Source organism: Xenopus laevis, chromosome 9_10S (genome assembly GCF_017654675.1).
Source record: "Xenopus laevis strain J_2021 chromosome 9_10S, Xenopus_laevis_v10.1, whole genome shotgun sequence".
NCBI lineage: Eukaryota > Metazoa > Chordata > Amphibia > Anura > Pipidae > Xenopus > Xenopus laevis.
Genome location: NC_054388.1, coordinates 22188976 through 22215771, shown reverse-complemented (window position 1 = coordinate 22215771; position 26796 = coordinate 22188976). Strand labels below are relative to the sequence as shown.

At 39.5% G+C, this 26796-nt stretch overlaps 1 protein-coding gene across 1 annotated transcript in view; it reads right to left on the bottom strand.

The window, feature by feature from the left end:
- The window catches only part of btbd17.S (BTB (POZ) domain containing 17 S homeolog), a 45266-nt gene extending 33629 nt beyond the window's left edge, over positions 1-11637 (bottom strand). The window contains exon 1 of the mRNA XM_018237706.2: positions 11429-11637. Within this exon, the coding sequence (XP_018093195.2) occupies positions 11429-11483 (55 nt within the window). The 5' untranslated portion in view covers positions 11484-11637. The remainder of the gene's footprint in view (positions 1-11428) is intronic.
- Between the last annotated feature and the right edge of the window lie 15159 nt (positions 11638-26796).

Here is a 26796-nt window from a genome sequence, read left to right as displayed (position 1 = left end):
TTGAGTGCAGGTCCTTTTTAACTATACATAATGCTTTGACCCTGCACCCTCACTAATGGAAGACTGGTTTGGAGTGCAAGCGTTTAATTTGTGATATATATACACCAATTATTCTCAGACCAGCACTCCCTGTTATAAAAGTCAATCGTTTGAATATCATTGAAAAAGGTCCCAACAGGGACCGAAACGTCGGGCATTGATACAATGTAACAATAAAACGATTGACTTTTATAACAGGGAGTGCTGGTCTGAGAATAATTGGTGTATACATAATTACCGTGCACCCCTCCCTTTACTGAAATTATTTGCCTTGGAGTGCGGATACTCATCTGGAAGTGTGTGTATATATATATATATATATATATATATATATATATATATATATATATATATATATATATATATATATATATAATATGTGTGTGTGTGTATAAGTAAAAGGCCAGCACAAATTTATGCGTGGGCTGCTTAGATTTTTTTTGCCAGGGCTGATTTTTACTCCCAGTCCGGCCCTGTAGAAAGCTCCACGGTCCGCTGAGTGAAATTCCACCATTCTCCATTCATTCCTATGGCATTTTGAAAGGCATATTTATCAACAGGTGAACTTTTACCCTTTTTTATGTCATAAAAATGAATGGAGAGTGGCGGAATTCCACTTTAGCGGACTATGGAAATCTCTAACTTCACTTTTTGATAAATATACCCCCTAGGAGGGGTTAGTGAGCATGGATAGCCTGTTATGCTGACAAGAGGTGACTAGGTGGAGATATAGCCCCTGAGGTGATTGTGCACCAGTGTTAGGGAACTGAACATTTATGTGTAGGTGTAGGTTTAGATAGAGGGGATCTACAGTGGAAGCTTATGTGTGGTCACAGCAGAGAAAGAATGAAGGAGGACTCCCTAGAATAGTTAATAGCACTCTGTGTGTGCATTCTGGTAGGCCAGGGGCCTTGGAGGCTTCAGTGAGACTCACTCTAGTAGATAATCTGTAGAAGTAATAAGTATTATATAATTATCATTCTTTGTCAGCAACCAGAGCCCCTATTTTAAGAAGCTGTTCACCAATAAAGTGTGTTTGAGTTCATCTCACTTGTGTGAAAATATGTCTGTGAAGGTTTTCACTTGTGTGAATGGGCCTAATCCTTTCAGCAATGGCCCTGTATGTGCATTTGATAACAGTGGGTGTCTGCCAGCCATGGATAGGTACTTTACAAGCAGCCAGAGAAGAAGCCCCCCTGGAATTCCAAATTTGTAAACAGGGACGCTCCGGCTATGAGGCAAGGTGAGAATCTTGCCTCAGGCTGCACGGAGCGGCAAGTTATTAAGGGCGGCAAAAGGCCGCCTCTGGTAACTTTAAGAGCCGAGTTTCCGGAAATTCGGCTCTTCTAGTGCAGTGAGCGCAATAGCGCTTGCTGCACTAGCGATGTCCTCTGTGAAAAGAACCACCATGTTCCTTTCCTCCAATTCTTTACACATGGGTTTGGTATCAGATTTCCTTCTCAAAACTCAAATCCTCTGACAGTGGCAGTGTGCCTTTGCAATTTACTCAATTCTCCTTCTTGCTCCCCATCCCTGGCTGTAATCTGAGTCTAGTGTGAAGCTGGCTGCCAGAGACACAGATAGACAAAGCAGGGAAGTCATGTCCCATAGAACTGATATGGCAGCTGCAATCTTAATCAAACAGAGAGTTCTATGGCTGGTTAAGAATTCTGCAGAATAAATATAGTGTTCTAGCTTGCACTGTTGAGTCTAATCTATTGTTAATAAAATGCAGCACTAGCTTTCATTCTACCCACAACACCCTACAATTTGGGGCCAGATTTATCAAAATGTGAGATTAGAGCTCACCCTGTAAAAATTAAATTTTATTCATTTCTTATGGTATTTTCAGAAGAGTATTTATCAAATGGTAATATCTAACTTTTAACCATTGATAAATATGCTTCTATCCACTAGGAATGAATAGGAAGCTGGTGGATTTTCCTATGGAAAGATCTAATCTCACATTTTGATAAATCTGCCCCTTAGTGTATTACTACCACAAAGGAGGAGCAGTGGTACTTTTGGAGAAATCTTGATATGGCACAGAATTATCGCAACTATCAGGTACATCTACTAATATATGTCTACAGAAAATTCCAACCAGTGAAAATTAATATTTATTCGTACAAACTCTACAGACTATTAGACTGCTATTAAACGGGCAGATTTATTGAAGGGGAAACTAAAGTCTAAAATAGAATAATGCTAGAAATGCTGTATTTTGTATACTAAACATGAACTTACTGTACCAGAAGCCTAATTAAACAAATGATTTATGCTTTCAAAGATGGCCACATGGGTCACCATCTTGTAACTTTGTTAAACATCTTTGCAACACCTAGACCATGCACATGCTAAGTGTGGTGTCAGCAGCTGTAAAGCAGAGACAGTATTCCTAATTCAGCAGCTTTAATGTTTGTGTAAAAGTCAATGAGAATTGTCCTTTGCAAATTTTTTTTCAAGTTTTTACATTTTTTTTAAATTATTTTGAGTGTTGGTTGAGCTATTGTAAATTATGAATATGATACATTTTTTCACAATTTATTAGATTCAGATTTTTAGTAAATAAGTAAACATTTGTGTTTGGTAAAATTCTGAGTTTATTCAAAATACTCTAAAATTCACAATTTTGAATCTGATCAATAGGCCTTCCCAACTTGAGAAGAAGTAAATATATAAAGTTGACACAATATCAACCAGGTATAAAAATTAAACATTACCATTATCAGTTTGTGACCTGTTAATTATGAATACTGTTGCATCTCTGCTTTACAAATATGTTCAGTACATTATATTCACCTTTTATGTTTTGTTTTGGATGTTTTATATGTACAGTCCATGTGCATGACTTTTGATTTTCATTTGCTACTATTATCTAATAAGTTGCTTTTTTATAATGTGGTTGAACCCTTGATAGAAACCTTATATCCATAGGTGTTGCTCTTCCAATAATCTTTTTAGTGCTAATTCTGTTTTGTTATGTTGTGATTTTTATATACACGTTGACTATGGGCTCAATAACAGTGGCTTTATTTAAACATTCCCTTAACTCCACTTTAATATATCACTTGACAGACCACTGGGCCTGCAAAATTACATGTCTATTACAAACACTACTAATACTGTAGGTAAAATAGCCTGTGATTTGTTTACATTATTAGTATTATTGTCAATTTTATGATTATATGTGGCCATAAACAGGCAAATTGAAGCTGCTGCACATTTATGGGACCCTTTTTTCAGGCAGGTTTAAAAATCCCATTGTTTATGTGCTTCTCACTCTGATGGCCTGTGTTCCTGTCGTTATGAACTGGTCATTTGGCCCTCCTCAAGGTGGACATATATCTGCTCATTTGTCTTTTAGTGTATAGCTTAAGACACAATGTATAGTGAGTCTCTTTATTACCTTTGGGCCACTGTACCTACTCAAACCTGGTGACAATTGACACCGAAAGATAGACACTTGGGTGTTTTCTGGCAACCTTACATGGATTTTTGTGGCCTTTTCCTGTTGGTGGGGTGTAAAGTTTGGGTTTTGATTTTTGACTGTAACCTTTATTAAGTTCTTAAAGGAGACCAAAATATTGGTTAATAAATAAAATGATGCTTATACTTTTAATAATATCTGTATTGTATGTATATATATATGGATAGATAGTCAGCTAGTTGTTGCAGGATGCAACCATCCAGGTGGGTAAAACTGTACTTGTTGGATGGGTGTGGGTTCCTCTGATCAGAAAACCCCATATACACACTTGGATACTTTATATACTTATATTTCCCAACACTGTTTGCATGTATACAATATAAAATACTGTGGATTTCCTTTTTTGTAAAAAAGAAGTAAAGGCAGAAGCACTAAAAACACCTGATGTGGCTTAATACAGAAGTAAAGAAGTTAATATGAATGATGAGAAAGGCATTTAAAAACTATTAGCCTGTGAAGACATGAGCTTTGTTTAATTAATTTAAACGCTAAAATAAATGTTGTAAATCAGCAATCCAGAAGGCAAAGATAGAAAATGAAGAGCACATTGTGGCAGAGGCAAAGATTAACCACAAAACATTTTTTAAGTATATTAATAGTAAAAAGATGCCAGTTGAGAGTGTGGCTCCTATAAATAATGGTATCAGTATGGTAACAGATACTGAAAAGGCAAATGTGCTAAATCAGTTTTATTTCAGTGTATACAATAGAGGAATCAGAGTTCCCAGGCTCACATCATAGCTGCACTGTTGGTTTACCTAAAAATAGCCAGTGACTGACTAGGTGCCAGGATCAGATGCAATAAACTTTTGGATACTAAGAGAGCTTAGTTTGATTTTAGACCTGCCTCTGTTTCTGATTTTCTCAGACTCACTTTCATCTGGTATGGTTCCTATGAATTGGAGGAAAGCTCATGTAATTCCTATATTTAAAAGGGATTATGATCTTAGCCTAGCAATTATAGGCCAGTAAATTTGACATTCATGATGGGCAAATTACTTAAAGACTTGTTAAGGGATCACATTCAAAATTTTGTGCTGGTGAATGGCATAATGAGCAGTAATCAGCATGGCTTTATGATAGGTCATGTCATACAAATTTGATTGCTTTTTATGATGTGGTAAGTAAACTGCTGTACATCAGGGGAACAGTAGATGTGATCTATTTGGATTTTTCCAAAGCCTTTGATACAGTGTCCCACAATGACAAATTTGCCCATGGATAGGAAACTGGTACAGAGGGTGGTTGTTAATGGTACATTCTCTACTTGGAGTAATGTTCTTAGTGGGGTTCCTCAGAGCTTGGTATTGGGTCCGCTTTTATTTAACTTATTCAGTGACTTAAGAGAAGGCATTGTAAGTAGTGCACCAGTGTTTGCAGAAGACGCAAAGCTATGCAGCCCAATTAATTTCATCCAGGATGCAGCATTCTTGCAGCAGGATCTTGACAAACTGGCAATCTGAGCTGCCACGTACTGCCATGCAGGCCCAGACTGGCAATCTGTGGGTTCTGGCAAATGCCAGAGGGGCTGCTATAAGGTGCAATAGAAAGTCACTTTTTAGTGGGCTGGGAGGGGGGGCTGTTTGGGCCTCTGTTTGGGCTGATTGGGCCTCTGTGTACCTATAATGCCAGGGCCTATTTTAATTCTCAGTCCGGTCCTGCTGCCATGTACAGCTCTATTTTACCATTAAACAGTTTTGTGACATATATTATATATATAGTGAATAAAGTACCCCCTCTTGTAAAATATAAGGATATCATAAGTTACCTCGGAGTTTCATGACCATATACAGGTCATGGAACTACGAGGTAACTTCTAATATCCTCATATTTTGCAACTGGGGGTTCTTTATTTATTATAATACACAAGTTTCAGTGAATCTTGTGACAGAAATGACATCAGAACTCACTGTTTATAACTGATGACATCAGAACTCACCATTTATAATGATATAATTTACAAGATATTCATGGCTTTTGTGTATTATATATATATGTGTCAGTCCCTAAGCTCAATAACTGACAGCAGTATAGAGCATATGCAGTGGATCAGCAGAAAATGAAATTGGATGCTACTGGAGCATCTTTGGAGGTATAGAATCACTGCTAAAAGACTGTCATTACTTTGGGCTGGTATAGAAGCCAAGTTAAGCTTTAGTTCTTCTTTAAATGAGCTTGGGCTCAGATAATTTGGTGTTTCTTAATCATGTTAATATATGGTTTCTTCTTTCCATGGTAGAGTTGTAACATGCATTTGTTGATGCAACAAACTGTGTTCACAGACAATGGTTTTCTGAAGTATTTCTGAGACCATGCAGTGATTTCTATTATAGAATTGTGTCTGTTTTTAATGCAGTGCTGCCTGAGGGCCTGAGGATCTCAGCTATCTAATAATGAATTGTCTCTTGAGTGCAGAGTTTTCACCAGATTCTCTGAATCTTTTAATTATATGTTGCATTCAACTTGTGTTCGGTGCTTACTTACATTATTTGGCATGTATATTATGTAAGTGCATGGAAGGGTCTGTGTGAGTGGGTACATACTCTATATGTGCAGTTTTCATTTGGAGAAGTTGAACTTGATGGACTTTGGTCTTTTTTTAAAAACAGTGTAACTATGTAACTAAGTACTATATAAACTATAACTCTCTACTGCCTATAAACTATTGCTCAACTATCTCTCAACCCACAATACATGGGATTTTTCCTAAGATAATTTTTATGGGTCCCGGCATTTACTGATGCAATGATTGTAGTTGATTCTAGTAGTGTAATGATTAGCCCAGATCTTGCCATTCTGATTCCTGTTCCTGGGACCCTCTTAAGTTCCATGAAACGCAGAAATTGACAATCTCTCAGTCAGCTTACTGAGGAGCCAGAAGATGGATGCGTGCAACTCCGCTGGAAGAATCTGCGGTGATGGGTAAGTATGGAGTATGGGTCATTTCCCCGGGGGGTAGTTAGCCTGGTGGGTTCGGTCTAGGGGTAGGCAGAAGAGGTAGCTGCCCAGCGCCCCCCAATCATTGTGCCCTAGGCAGCTGCCTCTTCTGCCTACCCCTAGTTCCGGCCCTGCAAGGGACCAAGTACAGAGCCCTGTGACACTCCACTAACAACACTTGTCGAATTAGAAAATGTTCCTTTTATCACCACTCTTTGTAGTTTAGCTAGTTCACTATCCAGGTACAAATACTATGTTCCAGACCAACATTCGTTAATTTAACCAGTAACCTTCTGTGTGGCACTGTATCAATTATAAGCGGTGATACTTTGTTTCGGAGGGACAGAGGCAATAGAAAATGAGGAGGGGCATGTCTGTTTGTTAGGGAGGATTTAAAAGCTTATATAAAGAAGGCGTTTATGTTAAAAAATGAGGGGGCAGAAATCTTATGGGTGGAGTTCATCAATTTTCCAAGAGTCCAGCAAATTAGAAAAGGCTGCTAGTTTAGGTAAACAAATGATAATAGGGGATTTTAATTACCCAGATATTGACTGGAGCAACAGTACTGCCAGATCAGTTAATGGGAACAAGTTTATAAACTTGTTGCATGACAATTTTATGGCACAGGTTGTTGAGGAGCCAAACAGAAAAAATGCAATTCTAGAACTTGTGACACAGAACTAATAGCAAATGTGCAAGTCATTGAACCCCTGGGTAATAGTGACAATAATGATATATAATTTAATGTCTGGTGCAAAAAACAGACATTAAATGAAAATATACAAATATACACTGGTGCAACAAAAACCATGAATTTCAGAAAAGCTAATTTTACTGCCTTGAGGACTGCCCTTCAGAGCATTGATTGGGGCATTATGTTTTCAGCTAAAACCACAGAACAGAAATGGTTGTCATTTAAAATGATATTAAATTGTAACTGTTCTCAATTTATTCCCTTAAGGAGTAAATGTAGAAACACAAAGAATCACCCTATGTGGCGTAATATAGAAGTAAAGAAGTTAATAGGAAATAAAAGAAAGGCATTTAAAAACTACAAGTCTTTGGGGACAGAAGCTGCATTTAATGAATATAAACACTATAATAAATGTTGGAAAACAGCAATTTGGAAGGCACAGAAAGGATATGAAAAGTGTATAGTGGCGGAGGCTAAAACTAACCGGAAAAAGTTTTTTAAGTATATTAATAATAAAAAGATTTTTTTCAAAATGAATCAGTTAATAGTGCTGCTCCAGCAGAATTCTGTACTGAAATCAATTTCTCAAAAGAGCAACAGATTTTTTTTATATTCAATTTTGAAATCTGACATGGGGCTAAACATATTGTCAATGTCCCAGCTGCCCCAAGTCATGTGACTTGTGCTCTGATAAACTTCAATCACTCTTTACTGCTGTACTGCAGTTTGGAGTGATATCACCCCCCTCCCTTTTCCCTCCAGCAGCCAAACAAAAGAACAATGGGAAGGTAACCAGATAGCAGCTCCCTAACACAAGATTACAGAAAAGGGACATTTATTCATGGAAGCGGTCATTCTTACACTTTATACAGCACTGGCAAGGCCCCATCTAGAATATGCTGTACAGTTATAGTCTCCAGTGCTCAAAAAGGACATTATTGAATTAGAAGGTCCAGAGAAGGGCAAATGCGGTTGTTTACGCTGGAGAAGAGGCGCTTAAGGGGTGATATGATAACTATGTATAAATATATAAAGGGATCATATAATAATAATCTCTCTAATGCTTTATTTACCAGTAGGTCTTTCCAGCCCATTCTGATTCGAAGAAAAGAGGTTCCGTCTAAATATTCAGAAGGGATTTTTTACAGTGAGAGATGTGAAGATGTGGAATTCTCTCCCTGAATCGGTTGTGCAGGCTAATACATTAGATTAGCTTTAAAAAGGGGTTGGATGGCTTTTTAGCAAGTGAGGAAATACAGGGTTATGGAAGATAGCTCATAATACAAGTTGATCCAGGGACTAATCAGATTTTGGAGTCAGGAAGGAATTTTCCCCCTCTGAGGCAAATTGAAGAGGCTTCAGATGTTTTTTTTTTGCCTTGATCAACTAGCAGTTAGGCAAGTTGAAATAGAGTTCAAAGTTTGGACTTGATGGACGTGTGTCTTTTTTCAACCTAATTTACTATGTTACTATGTGTTCCTCATCTCCTAATCTAGACCCTTTAGAAACCTGTCCCTGCCCATTGCTCCTAGATTGGTCATTGTGCTTCATAGCCCCAATCTTGCTGTTCTGATTGCTGTTCCTGAGATTCATGTTCCTGAGCTTTCTGTTCCTGAGATTCCTGTTCCCGAGATTTCTGCTCCTGAGATTCCTATTCCTGAGACCCTCCCTCGTTCCGTGATTCTCATACTTGTTCCTGATCTTCTGTCCTCTCCAAGCCTGCTCCGACTCTGTTTGCCTGCTGCCTGACCCGACCTTTTGACCTGATCACTGGACTAGCATTTATGCCTGCCAATTCCTTCCGTCTCTGGCTTGTATTTTTCTTTATATTTTCATTGTGCATCTGTTTAGTTACTTTTTTTCATTAAATCCTGCATTTACTTTACCATGACTCTAAGGGGCAGATGTATGAAGGGTCGAATATCGAGGGTTAATTAACCCTCGATATTCGACTAGGAACTAAAATCGTTCGCCTTCGAATATCGAAGTCGAACGATTTAGCGTAAATCCTGTGATCGAACGATTGAAGGATTATTCGTTCGATCGAACGATTAAATCCTTCGAATCGAACGATTCGAAGGATTTTAATACAACGGTCGAAGGAATATCCTTCGATCAAAAAATCTCAGGCAAGCCTATGGGGACCTTCCCCATAGGCTAACATTGACTTCGGTAGCTTTTAGCTGCCGAAGTAGGGGGTCGAAGTTTTTCTTAAAGAGACAGTACTTCGACTATCGAATGGTCGAATAGTCGAACGATTTTTAGTTCGAATCGTTCGATTCGTAGTCGAAGTCGTAGTCGAAGGTCGAAGTAGCCCATTCGATGGTCAAAGTAGCCCAAAAAACACTTCGAAATTCGAAGTTTTTTTAATTCGAATCCTTCACTCGAGCTTTGTAAATGTGCCCCTAAGACTTGGTTCTGCCATGTACTGTATGTGTATACCCCGGGTTCCCCACCATACAGCCTCTGATCTGATTGTTTCTCACTACTATATTTAATTATTTATGAATTTAATTACATAATGAATGAACATAGTAACATAGTAAGTTTATATCTGGTAGTGATTATCCTTGGGTCTTTTGTGCTTTTAGTGGCATCTGAGGATAGGACATGATTCTAGTCGAGTTTTTAAAGAAGAAAAACTAAAATTTTTAGAGAGGGGAAAAAAACCCAATTTTTTCTAGATTTATTATGCTCTGAAGCTGCTAAAAATTTGAATACGAAAATACTCCAGCTAAAAACTCTTGTAATGTAGAAGTCAATGGCAGATGGTCCCTGTAACAATTGGAACATGTTTTTTACCTTCAGGATTCTCAATAGTTTTGATCTGGTTTTCGTTTGATAATCCGATAAATTCAAGTTTTTCAGGCATCAACTCGAAAATGTGTAGGATTTGAATTGTCTCACTATTTTGTCGCAACTTTTTGTCACACCGATTTTTTTTCAGAATAAATATTGGGAAATTAAGGAGATTTGGGTTTGGGAGTTTGGTCAATTTTGGTCAAGTAAGAAAGTTGTTTTAGTAGATAGGCCGCTCCGTCAATGAATTACTGTTTAACTACGACTTTCTGTTTATTGAGTCTTTATACAGTCTTCATTTGCCTTTTATACATGATAGTAATCTATTCCCACTCATAACCTCATAAGGGGTTTACAATATTTATCTGCTAATGCAGACAGAATAATGTCTTCAAACATTGTTTTGTTCTGCACACCGAAAAGTTTTAATGAATCTTATCTTTAGCCTTACTATGCATTGTTCTGTACTTCCCACTTTGTGCCTAACAAAAATGATTTATCATTGCTCCTTACTGTGAGCTTACTGCCCTTATGATGTGGGTACCAAACCTCTTAATACTAACCAGATGTGTATTTTGCCATGGTTCTGCCTGTAAATGGTAAATTCCAATTAGTGTATATAATGACAATAACTGACAATATGTAACAAAATAGTATGCCTTCTTCAATTGAAGTTGAACTTTGTCCCGCAATAATTTGCACCTTTCCGTGCTGGTTGTTTTGGACAAAACCGATGTCTGTTTTACCTTAAAAACGATGCAAGCATGGTTCTAACTTTAAGGATCATACATTTTTGTGCTGTGCTTGAGGTGGGGTGCATCCCTGTTTGTTCTATGCATTATTTCTCCCAACAAGCCATCAAACAGCGTACATGACCCATACTGTTTACAAAAACATTATCATGTCCAATGGTAAACACTACTGGTAATAACCATTGTACCAATGACCATTAACATGGCCAATTACAAATTTAAGGGAACATTGACCTGAACATAGCAATCTTTCATGCCCACAGTTCTATACCCATGGGTTCAAACGCTCTTCACACAAAAAAATAGGTTTAAGGTGAAGACACACAGAACTACTAGTAGCAGCTAGTTATTACAGCTACAAAATAGGCAATAGTGATAACTGGCTTTGCTAAGACACTACATGTGTTTAAGCAGAGGCAATTCTCAGTACTGTCTATGACAGGGTATTTTTTGGGCATTTTGTAGCCACAACAAGTAGCTGCTACCAGTAGCTCCATGTGTCTTCTTCTTACATTGCTCTCCTAAGAAGAAGTACATTGAAACGACTCTATACAAAGTATAGTCAACAAGGGCTGACTGAAATGGGCTTTAATAATCAAATTACAAAGCAGCACAGTTATAAGGAAAATGTGCTTGTTTTTCAGTTGTAAAATTAACCCATTGTGGAATTTGCAAAGCAGAATTACCTTGGAATGAGACCTTATTTCTAAGTCTTACCTGACTCCACCAGAGCTAGAAGCAAAGGTACCACATACAGCCCCTTCATCCTCATGCTATGCCAAGGTTCACTTCTCCTGTCCGTGTTCTCTGCCTTTCCCTTCCTAGTGCCCAGGCAAAAGCTCACTAATAAAGATTTTCTTTTTTGCCTTTTATAAGAAACCCCGGTCTTCTTGGGCTGTCGCTACTTGCGGATTGGTACAACTGGAATAGTTGCTGTGGGGAACAATTTGTTTTGTGATGCTTCAATGTTTTTTTTCACACACTCTGTTGGATTTCAGTGGAGACAAGCCAGCTAATGCTTTTCACTCCTTCTAAAGAGATGCCCGAGGACTACATCCTTTGCATTAAACCACAATGCAACGTGACAAAAGGTTTTGATAGGACTCCCTAGAAGTAAAATAGGGCAATATAAAAAAAATAATGTCTGGAGGGGGAAACTGTTCATAAAACACTCTGCTCTCGAATTATAGATCGACATCTAATGGACAAGTGTGCAGGGGATGTACATGCTTTTTTCTTTCACATTTGCTATTGATCTATTTAGACACGAGAATGCTTTTGCAGGGCGCATGTGACTCACCATATTTATTCCACTTGGGTTGCTCTTAAAGTGATAAATTAATTCTTTTTGACAAATGCATAAGTATTGTTTAAAACATGGCTTGCACTGATTTTTTTTTTCCTTCTCTTTTCTCTAGCCCCTAGTACATTTTGTCTACAAGAATGCACTTTGTATACAAAAATATCCCTAGTACACAGAATAAATGTTTTTCACGTTGCATACAGTACATGTCAAGTTACCAGCAGCACAACAAGTCAGTTGTAATAATGCAAAAAAGTGGTTTATTTAGTCCAAAAACACATACCAAACTGGCAAAGCTTCGGGCCCTCAAGAGCCTTTATCGAGGCTTAATAAAGGGTCTTGTGGGCCCAAAACATTGCCCATTTGGTATGTTTTTTTGGGCTAAATAAATCACTTTTTTGCATTATTACAACTGACTTGGGGTGCTGCTGGTACCTTGACTTAACACATTTATGACCCCGTAGCAGGTGTGGATATTCCAGCACCAGAAACCATTACCATGTCAATTTCTGGGAGTTTGAGCTCTCCGTTACTGTTGCATACAGTACAAGTACAGTCCTGTTTGACAACTGCATAAGTATGGTTTAAAACTTTGCTTGCATTGATTTTTTTCTTTTATACTCTAACTCCTTCCCTTCTATCTTGCTACTAGTACATTTTGTCTACAAGAATACACTTTGTATACAAAAATATCCCTAGTACACAGAATGAATCTTTTTCACGTTACATATAGTATGTAATTGTAGCCATATATACTGGTAAAAAATATAAGACACATTTTAAGTGAACAATGAGAACAAAATCAAATTTGTGTAAAAAAATATATAATTATATTACAAAATACATTCTGTAAATTTTAACAAGCATTTAACATTTTAACAAGTATTTTAACAACCTCCATATAAAACAGAACCAGTGATAAATAAAGTCAGGAGAGTGAAAAGAGACTAGAGGTAGGCAAAAGACTCTTTACCAGATACCTTCCCAGTGCCCCCCCCATGCAGGCTCCCCTTCTGCCTACCCCTAGTTCTAGCCCTGCTGCATAGCAATAACATGAACAAACATTTCCTAAAACAGCTGGCGTTAAACACTAAATGTCTTCTTTACTTCAGATGAAAAATATATTGCTTAACTGATGTGGCACAAAACTGATCCAATGATGCTTATGGCCTATGTAGCTGAATATGGAACATGGACTCAGAGATTGTGTGCCCAGGAACTTTCTCACTCACCATGCAGTGTTTTATGGACTGTTTCAGGACACCCATAAAGAAGGGGCAATTCTGGAAACCTGATACCTTATGAACTGTGTTAAAGATTTTTTTTGGTTCCAAGAATCACCGTATTCTAAGGAAAGAGGATGACAATCCAGGACTCTCACAGGTTTATTCACAGTCTGACCGAATAGGTTCATTTTTGACTGAATATGTCCATATTCGGCCAAATTAGAATCAAACGAATCAAAGTATTTGCATTTGATCAAATTCGATTCAAAGTTTTTCCCAAAAAAAACTTTAATCGTTCAAAGTCCACCAATTGAATCCAAATAGGTTCTAGGAGGTCCCCCATAGGCTGAAACAGCAATTCGACGGCGAATGGGCAAAGTCGAATTTTTAAAGACACAGTACATAGCAATGGAATAGAGGTCAGCTTCATTATGGCTCCCCTCTGGTCTTCAGTCCTCACATGATGTATTGTCCCAGGCTCCTCTGTCTCATCTCCAGGCCCCCTCTGGTCTGTCCAGGGTTCTTTCATCCTGGTTTGTGACACCTATTTTCACAGCAAACCTCCTAACTGATAAGATGAGGGATAAAATCCCCAAATGTCCCTGTCAAGGATTAGGTAGGGGTGCTTTGGAGGCAGATGAGGGAATTGTGAGTCCTTGAGGCAGGAGCTGTATGTGCCTAAGGGAACATGGCAAGGGAAGAACAGTACCAGGGTGACGAGGGTGTAGTCTGTCAGAGTGGAACAGGACAGTGTGGGCGAAGATCAGGACAGGACGGAGAGGGTGAAGATCAGGATTGAACTGGACAGGATGAAGAGGGTGATGAGCCGGGACAGGAGCAGACTGGGTAGGAGCAGGATGGAGCAGGTGTAGAACAGGAACAGACTGGATATGACAGGACAGTGCAGGCGAAGATTTGGACAGGACGGAGCAGGTGTCGAATCAGATCAGACTGGGGATAGGGTAGCAGGAGGACTGGAGCAGAAGGACTGGATAGCAGAAAAGGGAAGAAAAGACAGAACAAGATACAGAGTAAGGGAAGTTAAAAGACAAGGTTCAAGGTATAAGGCAGCCCAGGGCTGGAAGCAGGAAAGGACTGGAAAGCAGGAACAGGCAAGGCAAGGTAAGGACAAGGCAGAATAAGGATAAGGCAAGACAGGATTAGAACAAGGCAAGGCAACAAGGGTAGGATCGCTGCAGGACAAGGCAGGACTAGGCAGGGAAAGGAACAATGCTGGGTACAAGGAAAGGAACAAGAATACATGACAGGTTCAGGGGAAAAGGTTAAAGCATGAAAACAGAGCTAGGGGCAAGCCACAGTGCTCTGGAAGGCAAGGTAGAATTATTACCGTATTATTAACATGTATTTCTATAGCGCCAACATATTGCGTAGCACTGTAAAGTAAATGTGATTATACAACTAAATCACATGAATTATATACATAGAACATATGGAGTTACATACAATCAATACCGGTACAAAAAGGTGAGGATGGCCCTATGCATAGGCATACACTCTAAAGGGAAGGGAGTAAAACACAAGGTGTGGGAGTGGGCAAGATCGAATTAAGTGGGCGAGAAATGTGAGTGAGGGTAGGCTTCTCTAAAGAAGTGCATTTTAAGAGATTTCTTGAAAGCAGAAAGGTTGGGAGAAAGTCAGACAGACCGTGGGAGGGAGTTCCAGAGGAGAGGTGCAGCCCTTGCAAAGTCTTGAATGCGAGCATGTGAGGAGGTAATGAGAGAAGAGTTGAGTAGCAGGTCAGTAGAGGAGCATAGTAAGCGGTTGGGTGAGTATATAGAGATGAGTTCAGAGATGTAGGGTGGGGCAGAGATATGAAGTTATGAAGAATCAAGGGAAAGGGCTTAAAGCTGGAAACCTAGATAGGGTCGCTGCCACAGTACTATGAAGGCCAATGCTCAGGCAAGGAGGGTGAGGAGGGCTGGCCTTAAATAGGGTAGAGTCAGCCCTTATTGACTGACTGCAAACCTGCTGCTGGGCTAGGGCCGCACAGTCCTGTTAACATATAGTGAGAAACCTTGCAGGCTCATTTGGCCCAATGGTTAAGGTGCAGAGCCGAAAAAAGCAAAAGGTCCCTGTCTCGAATCTCAGCAAAGCCTGACAGTCCCCAATTTCTGTTTTTTTGCATACAGTAATTAGATTAATGGTCCTCACAGCAGACATAGGACTTACTAGTCACAGGAAACTCTTTGTTCTGTTAATGTACGTTTTCTGGACAACTGCTTTCACATTAACACCTACTGTCAAAGCCAAGATGGCAATAAGGAAAGAGGATGAGAATCAAGGAATGTCGCAGGTTTATTCACAGCCTGCTTCAGGATTACAACCTCTGGGACAGCCTTGAAGAAGAAGAGGACTTAAACCCCTCTCCTTCTCCCATTCTACCGAGTGCTGCACGGCAAAGCTTTATCACTTGTTGTCAGGTGCATAGTGATTTCCCACGGCCAATGATAAAATCCAATATAAAGATTCCAGCCCAGCAGCACACTCCGTGTTTTATTGTGCCACAAAATAGCATTTTGGAAATTACACCAGCCCTTTATCAAGCATCAGTTCTCTCCCATCCTCCATGCCCCACACTGTAAAATAAATCTGAGGACCCATGAACTCCACTACCCTTTCCTTATCTACCGTTCCCTCATCCACTTCCCTGTCCCTCCACAGCTTTATTATTATATAGAAATAAGACTCTGCAAGCACAGATTAATATATCGTTACATAGTTAAATCGGGTTGAAAAAAGACCAAAGTTCATCAAGTTCAACCCCTCCAAATGAAACCTAGCATCCATACATACACACACTGACACTGACCCCTCCATACGCTTACATAAACTATATATACTCATACACTAACTATATAATTTATTATCACAATAGCCTTGAATATTATGGTTGTCCAAGTAATCATCCAAGCCACTCTTAAAGGCATTAACAAATTCAGCCATCACAACATCATCCGGCAGTGCTGTCACGGTCGGCACCCAACACCAGAACAAATGCCAAGCACCCTGGTCTCGGCTCGTGCTCGGGAGGAGCCCTCAGCTACTTGGATGCCACCAGGACTTAAACGAGAGGTGCAAGGCTAGATGTTCTGGAGGGGCATGACTGTTAGTGAGAGTCTTTGGGCAGAAGGTCGTAGTACAAGGCGTTAGGCAATAGAGTAGTCAGATCGGGTCGGGGCAGGCAGAGAATAATCGTAGTCAGGCAGGCAAGGGTCAAACCAGGAAGTCAATCAGAAGGGTTAAGCAGAAGAGGTAGTCGGTATTCAGGCAGGGGTCAGGATCCAGAAGTCAGAATAGTCAAAAGCCAGGCAGAGGTCACAACAGGAATCAAAACAGGTTCAAAAACAGGATAGCAAACGCTCAGAAGCACCAGGAACAAACTCCTATCACGGGCAGCGTGTAAAATGAAAATGTACCTTTAAGTACTTTTTAAATTTTGCGCCATTGCGCACTGACGACATATGTCAGTGCACCTGTGCCTTTAATTCCCAAGGAGGCGCGTCATGCGCTCCCTAAGATGCCGGTGCCTGAGGCGCAGAAGCCTTATGCGGCGGGCGTCCCCGCCGAGGGGGCGGCAGGCGTACCTGCCGTCAACTCACTAGACCACCAGGGTGAGTTTTTATCACAAGTGCATTCCACAATCTCATTGCCCTCACTGCGAAGAACCACCTACGCTGCTTCAAATTAAAGTTCTTTTCCTCTAGTCTGAAGGACCACTGGTGCTGTGATTCTCTTTATGGGTAAAACCTTACCACCACTCTTTGTAATCTGTGTTAGTGTTTGCTTTTTACATATTATATTAATAATATATAATAAAATATAATTTTTTAATTAAAAAGATCAGTACAGCATTATATTTTTTCATATAGATGTAGGGAACCATAGGGTTTAAATCCCTACAGGTTCAGTTCCCTTAGTTGCTGGGCAGAAGGGAATGTATCTAAGTTCATTTGTATACGAATGCTATTGACTAGCAGGTAAGGTCACTACTTCCTGCCTTACTTTGTTATAGTGATGAGAAAGGAGTGGTACTTCCTCTTTGCCTTCTACCTTTGGAACAGGGTGGATGTCTGCTTTGGGCCTGGGCCCAGCTGAAGTCGGGGTACAGGGCACCGGGTATGAGGCATTAGATAGTGGCAGGGTTAGCTCCCGTACTAGTACACAAGAGTGTAAGTCAGGGGTAAGCTAAAAGGAACAGTTCTGAGCTACACCATAGGAGTGGCAGTTTTGGAAATATCTTTCCCAGACCATATTTCCTGTAGTGTAGGTATCCCAGTGGAGAGGGAAACATCGCCGAGGTGAAGTGAAATTCCTGCCAAGTGGGGAGTGTCAGTCTGTGTTAAGCTCTGAAAGTGATGTTGCCTGTACCACTTGCCTCTGAAAAACTGTGCTGAGTAAACCCTGTGGATGTTCAATAAACATTTTTTGTTTTGTTGTTTGCAAGAACCTCTGGTGCCCTCTGTCTTTATTTTTCTGCATGGCAACAAGAGAGGTGTAGTTACAAAAGACCTTTACCTTCCTCTTCCACTTTCAGAAGGCCTACTTTGGGTGAGAGTGGTGTAACTCATGTTCTACTAGTGCTAGTAGACAGTTATTAAGCCAAAATAGAGGTTACATATATAGCCATTTGTAAGAACTTCTGGTTAAGAACCTCCATTAGAACCTACATGTTTATGTTCATACTGATGACATTAGAAGGCACCCTACAGTAAGCCATAAAATGTCTTATGCACTAGGCATTATGTAGCCATGTGGAGTAGAGCAGTCAGTTTTTTCTATATGTACTGTAATAATACTTGTGTGGCACAAATCTTCTTTGATGCTCTCACTTCACTTCTGGTTTTTCACGTGAGTGCCACATCTGATGTCATTGCGCTTGGAGCAAAATTGAAATATTTAAAGGTGCCGTAGCTCTATTTACATTGCCCAATGTAGGTCTATTTTCAATAGTTCTTGGGTGCAATTCTAAGTCTGTTTAACTTGTTCTTGACCCTGCCTGTTCCGGGCCTTCACTAATTTCCTGACCCTAGCATGTCTCAGACCATTCTCTTGGATCACTTTTCTGTACTGTGCTATTGGTGTGTTTGACCCAGCCTACGCCATTGATTATGCTCTTGTCTCCTGATTTTGTACTGCTTTGCTTGATTGGCAACTCCCTTGACCATGCTCCTTGTTCCCTGTTCTTCCTGTAAATGTTTAGTTTCCTTACCTGCCCAGAATTCTCTCCCTGGTCCTCTCACTATAAGATCTGGTGGCATCGGAGTAAGAGGGCTCCTCTAGGTGAAAGCGTGAGCTGAGGCCAGGATATTGTTTGGGTTTGTTCTGGGTTTAGAAAAGCATTCATAACAGTATACAACAATAATTACATATGTACCTTGAGATTCATTAATTGTCTGCACTGAGGATATTTTTGTATACAGACTATTTTTGTAGACAAAATTTATTGGAGACAAATGGTACCCATAGCACTCAGCCATGTGATTTGTGCTTTGATAAACTTCAGTCTCTATTTACTACTGTACTGCAAGTGGAATAATATCACCTCTCCGTCCCCCCCAGCAGCCTATCAACAGAAAAATGGGAAATAACAAGATAACAGCTCCTGACACCTGCATTGCTAAAAATGCACCCAAGCCAACTCATAGTAGATAAGAGATAAAATCCAAATTCAGCTAACCCAAGTCATGACTATTCAAGTTTGAGAAACAATAGCTTATCTTAGTGATGTCCAACTTCTGTGGTACCAAGGGCCAGAATTTTTATGGCCTATGTGGTGGAAGACTGATAATGGAAGCCAGTGTTGACCACTCCCACCTTTTTACACTGACTTTAAACCACACCCATGTTAGTACAAGAAATGATTACAAGAAATGTTAAAATAATACCCACATTAATGGTGGCACCAAACCAAAACACCAAATGGTTGGTGCTCGATTCACTCATGTGTGAAAAAAGTTTATGTCACATTAAGGCATATCCTCAAATCCATATGCATCCTCCACGGTGGATAGCGCAGAAACCCCCAGCACATAATTAAATACATTGGGGACCCCCTAACAAGTATTTCCACTAACAACCCCCACCAGGTTCACCTTCCATAGGCAGAATATGGCACACAGAGGCAGAGTAAGACAGGCAGTGTATGGCACACACTGGCAGGGTAGGGCAGGAAGTGTATGGCACAAACAGGCAAAGTAGGGCAAGCTGACTATGGCACACATACGCAGGGTATGGCAGGCAGAGTATGGCACACACAGGTAGAGCAGAGTAGGATACAGGGAAACCTATCAAGGCCACTCTAATATGAATAGCAAGTACTGTACTATGTACAATGACACAAGCCAGTGCTACACCTACAGTCTGAGGTATAAACAGGTGAACAATGTGGGCACTGACAGTCTGAGTTGTGATTAATACAGTGTCTTATAGGTGGGAACAGTATAGGGTGTTACAGGGATAAACAATACAGGACCTTACTGGTGTGAACAATAAAGGGTCTAAACCCTTTAAGTGCCAGCAGAATTTCGCATTTCATTTGCACTCAGTGCCAGACTTTTTTTTTACTTTTTGTGTTCTCTCATTTTAGGGGCCTTTTCCTAGGTGGGAGGTTAGGTTTACCTAGGAAAAACTGTACATTGTTTTTTAAATCTTCCGGAGTTTTTGCATATTTCCACTTCTGGATGAAAATGTAAAGCTCTGCATACAAAAAAATGCTATTTTCATGATATAGGGATTCATACCAGAAAAATATTTTATTTTATGCACACAAATTCAACTAATTTGGAAAGCCTACAAAGTTTTGAACGTACCAATACCATATATGTATAGTTTTATGGAGATTTCTGAAAAATTTCAAAAACTCCCAGCAGTAAATTACTGAATTTCAAAGCACTACAGTAGAATATGGCATTCTTTAGATTCCAAAGTCATAAAATGCTGGAACAGTAGGTTAATCCCAGGAAACCATATTTATTTTTGCCCAAAGCAAAATGGGTAACCATGTCTTTGTACTCAAAAAGTACCAAACATCAAAGTCTTTCTGAACGTAGCAGATTCTATAAATATTTATGAAAAGTCTGAAAAATAACGTTCAAGATTGTATTTCCCACACAGCATTAGGTACAAAGAAAAAACATTTCTTTCTTTTTTTCAACTTTTTTTCTTTCTACTCCAAACTACTGAGTTGCAATGCTTTCCCAAAATTGTCTGTTTTGATGAAATACCTGAAAATTGCCTCAAAGCTTCAAATTTCTAGCATCTTATCTCCTAAATAGCATTAGGTACCAAGAGAAAACATCCTAAATATGAAGGCCAGAGGTCCACTGAACAGTTTGATGCCCATTGTGCATAGGATTACCAAAGCATCTGATGCTTAAGTCACTACTAGTGACACATTTCGTGCCACATGGCACTTCCTTAGATACTCTGAGGAAGTGCCATGTGGCACGAAACACGTCAGTAGTAGTGACTTAAGTCAAAGCTGACATGTCATTTATATTTGCCAACAAATAAAGAAGTTTTTATTCATCACGATTCAACGTGTCTAAGAAGTCTGTATTTGTGATTTGTTGAAGAGGTTACGTTGCCAGGGAAAAGGATGTTGGACACATGATTGTCGGGAACCAATCAGGGAGCTCTGCACTGGTGAGAGATTTGTTACCCAATTATAAGCCCCACATTTATAAGCCCCACATTTCATAACGTATCAGCATAAAACATCCAGGGGTCTACTGAACTGTATGATGCACAATATGCATAGATAACCCAAACTATGTTGCGCACAGAGACCCCCAAATGGATATATAGCAGACAAAATTTTTCATGGGCAAAACGATGTAACAAAGAACAGAGAGAAATGCAATAAAATCATTAAATCCAACAAAACCACAAAAATCAATGCTTTTTTTTTCACCTAGTGTAATCAGCAGTCAGAATCATGGCTTGAATATTTTAGCATGGCCAAATAGGTTTTACGGACAGGAATAAATGAACAACACCTAAGCAAAAAAAACAGACAATGCAATAAGAGAAAAAAAGACAAAATAGTGTGGTGGCACTAACCTGGGGTGGCAGGCTGAAGATCATCCAGAAGGGCTGGATGCATCTGTTCATATCAGTTATGATACCTTTTAAAGCTTAGACAATGGTAAGTAATCAAAGCAGCCAGGCTTTAATGGAAAGTCAAAACTGTGTTGCTACCATGCAGGGAGTAGCAGAGGTCCCAAAATTTACTTTATTTGTAGTATACTGTAGCATGGGTAGATAATAGTATTGGATAATAGTAGATGATGGTCATAGATATTCAAATTAGGATTTACCATCATGGAGTTTCAGTGTAGTCTACTAGTTTTCCTAATGTAGTTAGTTTTGCCTGCATCCAGGGTTTAAAAAATATTTCTGGTACACTCTTTGTTCGTAAAAAAGTTTAGCTTTTGAATTCGCCCTCTGGTCCGCAGAGTCCCACAACTACAGCAAACTGTGGGAGACTCTCTATATTATACAGTGGAGGATAGTATACAGTGACATCTCTGAGATCTCTGAGATCAGTCAGCAGATTAGTCCCAATACGCCCAGAGTTTTGAATGTTTTATTCATAGAACAGGAGACTATGGAAAACTCAACACTGGAACTTGGAGAAATGGCAAGACTGATGCTGTTCAGTAGACACTAACCACTAGACGCCCAAAAAATTAGGGATAAAAACCTTATGCATAGCCAGACAGGCCAAGGAACATACGGCATTTGTGCTGGCAGGCAGGGGCTTTAACTGCCAAGGATGTATGATCTACAGTACGTCCTTGCAGAAACCCACTATTCTCTCTGCATCAGCAGGTTTAGCCACTGAGAGTGGGCAGCATTGACAGCCCCCTGGGCAACGAGGCTGGGGGGCTGTCATGTCGGTCCTGAGACAGGACTGTCGCAAGGCCGACTTAGAAGCAGCAGATCGCGCATCTTCAGTGTCGGACTGGGATGCCAGGGGCCCACCAGAAAACCTTAGAGCGTGGGCCCATTAGAAAACCTAAGACTATGGGCCCACTTTCCAAACTATTCTTCCTACTCTCCTAACTCAACCTCTTTATTCGCCTAGTCTTTTATATCTAGTTACTATAATCTATATACTGTATCTTCCATTATTAAAGGGATACTGTCATGGGAAAAAACATTTTTTCCAAAATGAATCAGTTAATAGTGCTGCTCCAGCAGAATTCTGCACTGAAATCCATTTCTCAAAAGAGCAAACAGATTATTTTATATTCAATTTTGAAATCTGACATGGGGCTAGACATTTTGTCAATTTCCCAGCTGCCCCTGGTCATGTGACTTGTGCCTGCACTTCAGGAGAGAAATGCTTTCTGGCAGGCTGCTGTTTTTCCTTCTCAATGTAACTGAATGTGTCTCAGTGGGACATGGGTTTTTACTATTGAGTGCTGTTCTTAGATCACCAGGCAGCTGTTATCTTGTGTTAGGGAGCTGCTATCTGGTTACCTTCCCATTGTTCATTTGTTTGGCTGCTGGGGGGGAAAAGGGAGGGGGTGACATCACTCCAACTTGCAGTACAGCAGTAAAGAGTGATTGAAGTTTATCAGAGCACAAGTCACATGACTGGGGCAGCTGGGAAACAGACAAAATGTCTAGCCCCATGTCAGATTTCAAAATTGAATATAAAAAAATCTGTTTGCTCTTTTGAGAAATGGATTTCAGTGCAGAATTCTGCTGGAGCAGCACTATTAACTGATTCATTTTGAAAAAATTTTTTTTTCCCATGACAGTATCCCTTTAAGTATTTTTTTCCCATAAAGAAATAGGGAATGACCATGAAATAGGCCAAATGCTTAGAAGCAAGGGGGCCCACTGACACCTGGGTCCACCGGGAGTTTTCCTGGTATCCCGGTGGGCCAGTCCGACACTGTATGTATGTATGTAAACATGCGTATGTAAGTATGTCTATATAGGTATCGAGCAAAGACACTCCTTCCCCCACCAGAGCATGGGCACTTTCTACCAAAATTAGAAATCATAACACAGTTTTCACAAGATAAAGAGTCTTGGTTTCTCATAATAATAAAGACACTGGTTCCCGAAAAAATTTATAAGCAACCCCCCCTTGTTTTTCCCTTCACATGAAGACATGCATGTGTTCACTTGAAAAAAATGGGAGCACTTTATTGGAATAAGATAGGTACCTGTCCCTTAAAATAGCACTTTGAATTGGTTTTCATAATAATATTGGCACTCTTTTTTTGTCTACAAAAAAGCACCATCACTCCCGTTATAGAATCAGAATAACATGGACACCAGCTCCTCACCGTCACTGACACTTGTCCTACACAACAACATTGACACTTTCTCTCTAGAAGAGTATAGGCACATGCCCCCCCATCTGAAAGAAAACTAATAATTAATATATGTATTACAATTTCTTATCTGTCTATTAAGCAATGTGTATAACAATGTGGATATTATATTATCTATTTGTAATTTGGAAAAGTTAATAAAAATAATAGATACAAAAAAGAATCCTTTACATGTGTGAGATTGCTCTGTTAACAGAAGAATCTCAGCCATAAAGTAAGAGTAGGGATGGGCGAATTTTACCCATTTCGCTTCACCAAAAATTCGCCACCGGCGAAATGTCGCCAACGCCCATTAAAGTCTATGGGCGTCAAAAAAGTTTTTGTCGCGAAGCGAAATATTTTTGACGCGCGTCTTTTTATTTTGCCACACAAAGCCATACAAGTCTATGGGCGTAATTTTTCCGGCGAAGCAAGGTTGAAAAAATTCACCCATCCCTAAGTAAGAGTGGACTGTTGCTTTACAAGTGAAAGAAGGCTCAAACAATCTGAATATACCTTTGTTAAATTTTATTTATTTATTTATTTTTTTAAAGTGACAATTTGAATGAATTTGGTATTTCATGTATATATTTCATACATTGGAGCCTCAAACTGACTTCCTTTTCTAGACTGTAGGCTTTTTTTTACCAAATGTATTGATTAAGACACACAGCCCAGACACCTACCTCCCAGAAACAAAAGTGAGAAGGCTTAAGGCAACAATTGGGTGGTGGCATCTCTACTGGGGACTGCACCTTAAGCATTTTAGGTGTTACCAGCATGTCATTCTTCAGATACAGTCAGAATCCCATGCACATGCAGGCACTCTCTTGATTCACGCCATTACTCACTCATCTTCAACATAATGGATAATGTCTATATCACATGCATATTGAATAGAAACAAAATTACACACTTAGATTTTTATTAAGAGTTTATTTTAGATTTTTACATTCTTCTATTGAGCCCCATAACATTTAGTTCATTCCTCTATGAAGCTCTTTCCAATTTCCAGCTGAAAGTTTTCTCTCAGTATTCCATCTGAAGTGTCCCTGGGAGAATATATTGATTGGCTGGTCTTCACCATACATTCCTTATGTTTTATCCTTTTATTATAGCTAAATTTCCATGGCAAGCTATCTTTTTTAGGGAATGCAGTTATTTCTCTCCTCTCAAAACAATGACTGAGGTGTTTTCTCATTTTCTTATTATTATACTTGCAGGTGGGGTTTCCGTTGGCAAGGAACTCATATGCGTTGGCAATAGCATATACCCCACAGTCATGACAGTTTGGTTGTCGATCAACATCAAGTATTTTTGTCATTTGTACAGGATCAGACGTCACTGCTCCTCCATAACATTCTCTTATTTGTTTCTTCATTACATCAGTAAGGTAACGTCTTCCTAAACTATCTGCAATCTCCACGTGGTGTTGTTTCAAGCAGCTTGTCAACCAATGGTTCATGTCGTAATGAATCTGTACCGACGGTCCATAAACAGGATAAAATTGTACTTGGGAAAGTAGGCTGCTTTGAAGTCCCTCACAATTAAACTGTTTTTTTAGCAGGTTCTGAGCTGCATCAATTATTTGATCATCTAGCAACTCAGTACCCTGCAGCTCCTTTTTATGCTGCTGCTTCAGATTTAGTTCAGGGATCCAGTCATCGTCCCTTTCCTTCTTGTTAAGCATATTATATAATACAGGGATTTCTGAATTATCATGATTGTCGTCTATTCGTTTGGGGAATGCAGTAAACCTTCCCTTCTCAAAACAACAAATGAGGTGTCTCCTCATTTTCGTCTGATTGTATTTGCAGCTGGGGTTTCTATTGGACAGGAACTCAAATGCGTTGGCAATAGCATACACCCCACAATCAAAAGAGTTTGGTTGTTGATCAACATCAAGTATTATTGTCTTTTGTACAGGATCAGACATCACTGCTCCTCCATAGCATTCTCTTATTTGTTTCTTCATTGCATCAGTAAGGTAACGTCTTCCTAAACTGTCTGCAATCTCCACGTGATGTTGTTTTAAGCAGCTTGTCAACCAATGGTTCATGTCATAATGAATCTGTACGGACGGTCCATTAACAGGATAAAATTGCATTTGACAAAGTAGGCTGCTTTGAAGTCCGTCACAATTAAACTGCTTTCTTAGCAGGTTCTGAGCTGCATCAATTATTTCATCATCTAGCCATTCAGTACCCTGCAGCACCTTTTTATGCTGCTGCTTCAGATTGAGTTCAGGGATCCAGTCATCGTTCCTGTTCCAAATCTTTTCTTCCTTATGGTTCCAATTAATGTTGAGCTGGATTAGGATTTTTGTAACCACATCGGAATTTGTGGATATACCATCCCTTTCCTTCTTGTTAAGCATATTTTCAACAGTGCAGGAAGTGAAGTTAGGTTTAACTTCCTGTTCGTTCTTTGTATAAGTGGTGGAGGCAATGCTTTGTTCTGCTTTAAAAGAAGTGGATACCTCATGTGTTTCTTCCTCTATTGTACACTTGATTGAGGCATTGCATCCTTCTTCTTCATTGGTGCAGGGTTTTGACTTTTCTTTTGGTTCCACCTTTTTGGTCTGTTTTTTATTTTTCTTACATCTCATTTTTTTGGTCTTTTCCTTTTTTTCGTTTGAGCCGTTGCCTATTTCCTGCTCTGCTTGACAAGGAATTGAGGTCTCATTTATAGTGTCCTTGCTAATTTCCTTCTCTGGTATGCAAGTAACAGAGGGTTCATGTCTCTCTTCCTCTTTTATACAGGTGGTTGAGACTTTATTGATCTCTTCTTCTTTGCTGCAAACTTGTACAGTTACTTCAGAATTATCTGTGCTGGTCTGTTTTCTGTTTTTAATATGCTTTGGAAAACAATTGAATATTTGTATGATACATGTATTTCTTAAAGGATTAAGAAGTCGCCTAAAAAAAGAAATGTTTCCAGTAGAGGCCATGGTATAACCTAAGCCTAAAGGGGGAAAAATAGATGTTTCAATGAGTTAATTATATTAATGTGAGAAAAAGTCCTACAAAAGCTTCTGATTCCTTTGCTTGCTAGTGTAATGAAGCATAACTACTATAACCAATGGTTTGCTTCATCCCTATAAACCAACACCTAAAAATATTATTCGAGTATGAATTATAAAGAATTTTGGTTCTAAATAGCAGTATTTCCCACTCTCTCCTCATCTCTGCCAGCCACCAA